The sequence below is a fragment of the Xiphophorus couchianus genome, chromosome 11, assembly GCF_001444195.1.
Source record: "Xiphophorus couchianus chromosome 11, X_couchianus-1.0, whole genome shotgun sequence".
In the NCBI taxonomy this organism is placed as follows: domain Eukaryota; kingdom Metazoa; phylum Chordata; class Actinopteri; order Cyprinodontiformes; family Poeciliidae; genus Xiphophorus; species Xiphophorus couchianus.
The window spans coordinates 7858394-7866675 of NC_040238.1; the positions used below are offsets into that span (position 1 = coordinate 7858394).

The 8282-nt window shown below is 41.8% G+C and overlaps 1 protein-coding gene across 1 annotated transcript; it reads left to right on the plus strand.

Annotated features, from left to right (window-relative positions):
* The first annotated feature begins 1762 nt into the window (after window positions 1-1762).
* On the plus strand, window positions 1763-5760 carry kcnj15 (potassium inwardly rectifying channel subfamily J member 15). Its single transcript, XM_028030949.1, has 2 exons — window positions 1763-2218; window positions 4305-5760. Exon 2 carries the CDS (start codon window positions 4373-4375, stop codon window positions 5366-5368), a length of 996 nt encoding a protein of 331 aa, XP_027886750.1. The 5' UTR covers window positions 1763-2218; window positions 4305-4372; the 3' UTR covers window positions 5369-5760.
* The last annotated feature ends 2522 nt before the right edge of the window (window positions 5761-8282 follow it).

Consider the following 8282-nt stretch of genomic DNA (forward strand, 5'->3'; position numbering starts at 1 on the left):
TTCTTTGATCACATGCAGTTCTTTTTATTCAATTTAATTTTAATTATTTTGAATATTTTAACATGTTCCTGTTGAAATAAAATGTTGGGCTTCACCTTCAATAAACACATTAGACTGAATCATAAAGTTCTTGTCCAAACGAAGGAAACCTGTAAAATCTGCATCCTGTTGGTGATTTTTGGAAAATCTCCTTTCGCTCCTTTAAGATGCCAACATCAACATTTGCAGACAAGAAGCATCAGAGTGAGATTTCCCAGTTCATTTTGTACCGCAGTAAAGAAACGATAAGCAACGATCTCTCGGCTCTCAGGAATGTGGAAATGAAGTTAATAATAAAGCTGAGGATCCAAGGTCGGTCAGCCAGCAAACATCACTCCTTCTCTGCACTGAAAGGCTTTTAATTCACTTCAACAAACTTCACTGCGTCTGTTTCTGCCGATAAACAGAATTCTTCATTTTTTACACCAAACCTCTCCTGGTTTTTGTTTTTAGCTTCATTTTGACTTCTCATTCTTTAACACTTTATTTAAGTGTTCGTTTAATAAGTTAATGTGTCCTGTTCTTCACAAAACACCAAACAGCCACCAGCAGAATCCCGCATTAGACTTTGTTTAGACCACAGGTATTTTGTCGTTCAGCCCTCCTGCTGCTTATTTCCAGTAATCATTCACTTTGTTGCAAAAAGAAAAAACTCTTTTTCCAAACATTTCATGAACAGAAAACGTTCAGCTGACTGAGTCCCGTTTAATTCCAGTCCTGTCCACGTTTTCCATCTCGTCTCATTACAACAAACTTTGGCGTTTTTTAGGTAATTTAACACGACTATCTACCACTTCCTTCCTTCCTTCCTTCTTTCCTTCCTTCCTTCCTTCCTTCCTTCTTTCCTTCCTTCCTTCCTTCCTTCCTTCCTTCCTTCCTTCCTTCCTTCCTTCCTCGGCTCATTTTAATTTATTAGGCTCAGGAATGAGGTTATTCATCGATTATTGAAAAATATCATCAACTAATTTAGTAATCAATTAATCGTTAACCAGAGTATAAACTCAAAAAAGGCCATTTGCTGAAGAATAACACACTCAGAACCGTAATTAAGCCAAAACTGTACAAAAGTATATATTTGCCTTTAGGATAAAAAACATTTGTCTGTAAAGGCGTTTTACCCAGAACTCATTAAAACTTCCAGTTAATCACCTTTTGCTGTCAATTATTAATCAGTTAATGAAAAAAATGAACCAATTAATCTACAAAAAAATCATGCATGCACTAAAAAATGTTATTGCATTTTTTGGGAATACCATTTTTATTTTGTTATTTAAAAAAGGAATTGAATTATTTGTTTATTTCCATCTTTTAATGTCTTGTTAATATTGTTTTAAAAAGGCTAAAAGTGTTTAAATAAAAAGTGAATGTCAAATTTTTTATCCAATTAGTCGCCTGAATAATCAATAGTATAATTATTTAACAAATTAACTGTCAGTTTCAGCCATAATCAGGTTTATTCAGGTTGATCGGATCTTATTTTCGGGGTATCAGAGTAATGGGGGTTGGATACAAACATAAACCACATTTTCTGATTTAATTAGTAAAAATGTCCTCCCGTTTGCTAAAGTTACTGATTACACCAAAAAAACACCTGCAGAGAATGAGAAGCAAATTGATGCTCGAAATCTGATCACATTGACTTTTTAACCACAAACTGAGGCATCAACAACAAATACATTTTATTTATTAATACCAGTCAATTCGTAGCATTTTCCTGATTAAATAAATTACCAACTACAATCATTGGGTCTCAGGATTATTTTCTGATCTCCAGGTGTCAAAATGTTATTTGAGATCATATTTATAGAGATTTAGAGAATTTATCAGATAATTCACACCATGCCTTCCTCCGGCAGTTTGACCTTATTTCAGCCTTTTGTCTGTCACAAAGTTCGTCGTGTCCTTCAGACGCTCTGAAAGACATAAATCTGGTCTTGTGTGAAGCAACAACAATGGTAAAGGAGGAAACAAACGTCAGGCGGTCACCTTGTTGCCCCTACCTGTGGACAGGTGAGGGGAGGGACACAGAGCCGGCCCCAGGATCGCAGATTACGCTCGGCTTTGTCTCGCTCCGTTCCTCATTGTGCCAAAGTTCAGATCTCACAACAAACGGAGAAAGAAGACACTGAACTTCAGCTCAGGGTCAGCTTTCACATTTATGAGGACGAGCTTTTCAGAGGTGAGTACAACACAGATTGATGAAGAAATGACTGATTATTAATTAACATGGCCACCTGCAATGCTTCATGCTTTATCTACTCCTGAGGAAACGTGTCTAAATAGGAACGGTTTACGTGTGACAACTTCAGGACACATGAACTCATTTTATTTCTAATAATTCTGTGGAATAACATTCAGTTTGGTGATACTGACAAACTTGGATCGAAATAAAGAATCGGTACTTATATAGAAGTACTAAAAAGTATTTTATGTTTCTTATGTTTTTGATATTTTTGTCACTCTTCCATCTTTCAGGCCAACAAACAAAATTTGATATCAGACAAACAAAGTGAAAAAAGACAAAATACTGTTTTCAAATTATGGCTTCAATTATTTAGGAGAACACTGCAAAAACACAAAATCTTACCAAGTATTTTTTCTCTAGTTTCTAGAGCAAATATCTTAGTTCACTTGAAATAAGACAAAACAAACATACAGGTAACTTTTCAGGAAGATAAAGGAGTTTATTTTAAGTCAATAATTTCTTAATTCTAATGGACAAAGTTCCAGTTTCATTGGCAGATTATTTCACTTAAAGCCTGGGAAAAATGTCACGTTATTTATAAATTATTTGCCAGTTTAATTAGAACTTTTGATCAATATTAAGAATTACTGATTAAAAACAAGCTCCTTCCTATCTTGCTGAAAAGTTAGTCATGAGTTAGTTTAGTTTCATTTCAAGTGAACTTGACCAACTAGACCAAAAATATCTGTTACTATTTTGTGTTTCTACAGTGAAGAAACTTTCAAACCAAGTGAGAAAATAACGGACAGGTCAGAGTCTGTAATTCTGAATTGTTTATTTGCAGAATTGCTTTCTTCAGCCACAGTGGAGGCTCTTTAAGCCACGACATCTCCATCATAACTCATTACTTTGACTAGGAAACTCCATAATCTTCATTCTGTTGCTTTTTTAGCCATTCATAGTTGGATTTATGTTTTTAATGATTGTTCCACTGCGTAACTCAAGTTTACTTTAAGATAAAGACAAGCTTAAATTAGAAAATTAAAGAAAGCACAATGGATGTTTGAAGCTCGGTGGTGGAGGAATGATGATCTGGGTTTGTTTTGACTTTGTCACTCTGATGAAACATGCAGCCATTATTTAATCCACAGCATTTTCATGTTTTTTTGACTGACCTTCAGTTAACGAATTCTGTTTACGACACACCAATAACTCGCTTATTGGTCTCTAATATCATTTGTTAATTTTTAACTCAGTGGACCTTAGATGAAAACTATGAAGGCTACAAGCTGGTTAATATTTTAGTCAAGGTGTATAAAATCGTTTTTTGCTTGGAACAAAAGTGCATGGAAGAGTTTCTGGATCCCATCCATCCATTAGCTTAGCTTCAAGCTAACAGTGCTAACGTTAAATCAGGCTCAGTGATGGACGGATGTACTCTACCATTAAACCCTGTGGATTAAACAGCTGGAAATAGTTTGGTGATTTCACTTTGTTTAGTTGTTGGATTATTGTTTAATCCAGGGGTGTCAAACTCCAGTCCTTGAGGGCCGCAGTCCTGCAACTTTTAGATGAGCCTCTGCTGCACCACCTGAACAGAATAATGAGGTCATTAGCAAGGCTGGGAGAACTGATCTACACACGCAGGAGGTAATTAAGCCATTTCATTCCAGTGGCACATCTAAAAACTGTAGGACTGCGGCCCTCGAGGACTGGATTTGAGACCCCTGGTTTAATCCCTTACATCACAATTCAAACATTTTAAATCATTCCAAATGTCTTCATATGTTTTTGCTTTCATGCATTCTGATCTGGTCCTAATCAATAAATGTCGAGGTTTCCTGAAGGTTTTCCTTCAGAACTGATTTCGCTCAGCATTCACTGAACAGTCCACAGACTGGAGACAGAAAATCTTTCAATACCTGCATAAAGTCACGATTAATTTAATGAAGACTTTCAAAGATTAGAAGAGAATCTGGATCTCTGGAAGCAAAACATGCAGAAATGACTGAAGACTTCGGCAATTACAGAAAAACAGTTTTAGAATATTAATCTTATTTCTGTTTGTGTCTGTTGCCAGCTCTTTAATCTGCAATGCGCCAATAAAACCTCTGCAGTTACAGCCAGTTCTTGTTGAAGCAAAGCATCATGGTCAACAGGAAGTCAGAGGTCCAGCGAAGGATCGTGTCCAAAGACGGTCACAACAATGTTCAGATCGACAACGTGGAAGGAATGGTCAAGCTCTACCTGCACGACATCTGGACGACGGTGGTGGACATGAAGTGGCGCTACAAGCTCACTCTGTTTGCCTCCACCTTCGTCATGACCTGGTTCATCTTTGGAGTCTTCTTTTTCTTCATCGGCATGGGGAACGGAGATTTTGACACTTGGCGCAATTCTACCCACACACCCTGCGTGATGCAAGTGGAAACTCTCACCGGAGCCTTCCTGTTCTCTCTGGAATCGCAGACCACCATAGGTTACGGTTTCCGGCACATCACTGAAGAGTGTCCTCTGGCGATCTTCACGCTGGTGGCTCAGCTCGTCACCACCGGTCTGGCTGAGATCTTTGTCACCGGTGCCTTTCTGGCCAAACTGGCCCGACCCAAGAAGCGAGCAGAAACGATAAAGTTCAGCCAGGTGGCGGTGATCTGCAGGCACCAAGGCAAGCTGTGTCTGATGGTGAGAGTGGCCAACATGAGGAAGAGTCTGCTGATTCAATGCCAGCTCACCGGAAAGCTGTTTAAGTCCAATGTGACAGAAGAAGGAGAGAAGACGCAGATCCACCAGAGCTCCGTAGATTTCTACATGGACACCAGTGGAGACTGTCCGTTCCTGATCCTCCCGCTCACCTTCTATCACATTATCGATGAGAAGAGCCCATTGGCAGGACTGACCCCAGAAACCCTGAGCAACCGAAACTTTGAGCTGCTCATAACGCTCAACGGCACCATGGAGTCGACAGCGGCCACGTGCCAGAGCCGCACCTCCTACGTCCCTCAGGAGATCCTGTGGGGCTACGAGTTCACACAGGTGCTGTTCAGCTCCTCCAACTGCCGCTACGTTGTTGATTTCAACTTTTTTGACAAAGTACAAGCGAGCAACGACCCCGCCTTCCCTGGCAGCAGCACAGGAAAGAAATAATTGAAACAAGACTGAGAGGAAATTGTGGAAGCTGTTAGTTTTACAGTGCTGTGATCTTTCATGTCAAATGAATTTTCTATGTCTTGGTCATAGTCTTACGTAAGAAAAGACAAAATCAGTAAGAGGTTTCTTACTCTTAGTTTATTTTGGTTTGATCAGAGGTTTTAATCTGTCATATCTTAGAGCAAATGAGTAGAAGCATAACAAAGGGAACCAAAGTTTTCAGATAAGAAACTGATACCCCATAATTTGAGTAGATGTGTATAAAACTGTTTGTTTACAGTTAGTAAATCAATGCAAGAAAGGGAACTTATACAAAATGGAGGAAATGAAGTGTTGAAGAGGCAAATTGAGCCTGAGGTAGTTATCACACCAACTCTGTTTTAGAACGTAAAAATATTGTATTCAATAGTCAGAATTTCCTTGACCCATAAAGGAAAAATCAAAGAGAAAACCTGCAAAGATGGGATTCCAACCTGGAAACCAGAAAGTCCCTGAGTTCAAATTCAATATGGCTGCCGTTCAAGTAAAACAAACAGAAAGATGGAGAAATAAAACACTTTTGTGCTTTTCTGATTGGTTCTCCATGAAACAGTGGCTGACAAAAAACATAACAATGTACAGCATTTATCTGTGGACACATTGTTTTTGTATTTGAATGCACAAAATAGAGACAAATATGTTCTGATTAGCTTGTATTGCTAACTGGAGTTAGCTGAAGGACAAAGCAGGTCCAAGCTGCCGCTAACTGTCACCTTCTGTTGTGGCAACACCGAGCTGCAGCTGCTGGGCGTCTGTATCTGGTCCAAACAGTCCGAGTCACAAACAGCCGCTGCCTGTCCGACTGCTTGGCGAGACAAAAGGAAGGGAAGGAAAGGAAAGGAAGCAAAGGGAAGGGAAGCGAAGAGAAGGAAGCGAAGGAAGGGAAGGGAAGGGAAGGAAGCAAAGGAAGCAAAGGGAAGGGAAGGGAAGGGAAGGGAAGGGAAGGGAAGGGAAGGGAAGGGAAGGGAAGGGAAGGGAAGGGAAGGAAGCGAAGGAAGGGAAGGGAAGGGAAGGGAAGGGAAGGGAAGGAAGCAAAGGAAGCAAAGGGAAGGGAAGGGAAGGAAGGGAAGGGAAGGGAAGGGAAGGGAAGGGAAGGGAAGGGAAGGGAAGGGAAGGGAAGGGAAGGGAAGGAAGCGAAGGAAGGGAAGGGAAGGGAAGGGAAGGAAGCAAAGGAAGCAAAGGGAAGGGAAGGAAGGGAAGGGAAGGGAAGGGAAGGGAAGGGAAGGGAAGAGAAGGGAAAGGAAGGGAAGGGAAGGAAGGAAGGGACGGAAGGAAAGGAAGGGAAGGAAGCAAAGGAAGCAAAGGGAAGGGAAGGGAAGGAAGGAAAGGAAGGGAAGGAAGTGAAGGGAAGGAAGGGAAGGGAAGGACGGAAGGAAAGGAAGGGAAGGAAGCAAAGGGAAGGGAAGGAAGTGAAGGGAAGGAAGCGAAGGAAGGGAAGGGAAGGGAAGGACGGAAGGAAGGGAAGGGAAAGGAAGGAAGGGAAACGAAGGGAAGGAAGGGAAACGAAGGGAAGGGAAGGGAAGGGAAGGGAAGGGAAAGGAAGGGAAGGAAAGGGAAGGGAAGGAAGCGAAGGAAGGGAAGGGAAGGGAAGGGAAGGAAGCAAAGGAAGCAAAGGGAAGGGAAGGGAAGGAAGGGAAGGGAAGGGAAGGGAAGGGAAGGAAAGGGAAGGGAAGGAAGCGAAGGAAGGGAAGGGAAGGAAGCAAAGGAAGCAAAGGGAAGGGAAGGGAAGGGAAGGGAAGGGAAGGAAGCGAAGGAAGGGAAGGGAAGGAAGCAAAGGGAAGGGAAGGGAAGGGAAGGGAAGGGAAGGGAAGGGAAGGGAAGGGAAGGAAGCGAAGGAAGGGAAGGGAAGGGAAGGGAAGGAAGCAAAGGAAGCAAAGGGAAGGGAAGGGAAGGAAGGGAAGGGAAGGGAAGGGAAGGGAAGGGAAGGAAGCGAAGGAAGGGAAGGGAAGGGAAGGGAAGGGAAGGAAGCAAAGGAAGCAAAGGGAAGGGAAGGGAAGGAAGGGAAGGGAAGGGAAGGGAAGGGAAGGGAAGGGAAGGGAAGGGAAGGGAAGAGAAGGGAAAGGAAGGGAAGGGAAGGAAGGAAGGGACGGAAGGAAAGGAAGGGAAGGAAGCAAAGGAAGCAAAGGGAAGGGAAGGGAAGGAAGGAAAGGAAGGGAAGGAAGTGAAGGGAAGGGAAGGAAGGGAAGGGAAGGACGGAAGGAAAGGAAGGGAAGGAAGCAAAGGGAAGGGAAGGAAGTGAAGGGAAGGACGGAAGGAAAGGAAGGGAAGGAAGCGAAGGAAGGGAAGGGAAGGGAAGGACGGAAGGAAGGGAAGGAAGGGAAGGGAAAGGAAGGAAGGGAAACGAAGGGAAGGAAGGGAAACGAAGGGAAGGGAAGGAAGGGAAGGGAAAGGAAGGGAAACGAAGGGAAGGGAAGGAAGGGAAACGAAGGGAAGGGAAGGAAGGGAAGGGAAAGGAAGGGAAACGAAGGGAAGGGAAGGAAGGCCGGAGCGGGAAAAACGAACAACACACATAGAAACATGGCGGATTTGGGCATAAACTGGTATGTGAATAGTTTGGATGGAAACGCAGATAGGAAATGAGAAAGACTTGGATGTTGTGACTTCTTTACACTTATTTGTTGTTAAGTATAATTTGCATGATAAGTAACTGATTTACAATTATATTATACGTATGTAAATGTATGTATATTGTATGTTAAGCATAATTTACATGACAATTATTATTAATTGAATTTAACATGACTGTATATAATTACAAAAGCTGAAGTGAAACATTGAAGTGCGAGGCATGATTTATTTGGATAGAGGAAGTCTTTTATTTTGAAGAATACTTAACAGGATGTGGTTCTGTCTTTTGTCACTGTCTTGCTTC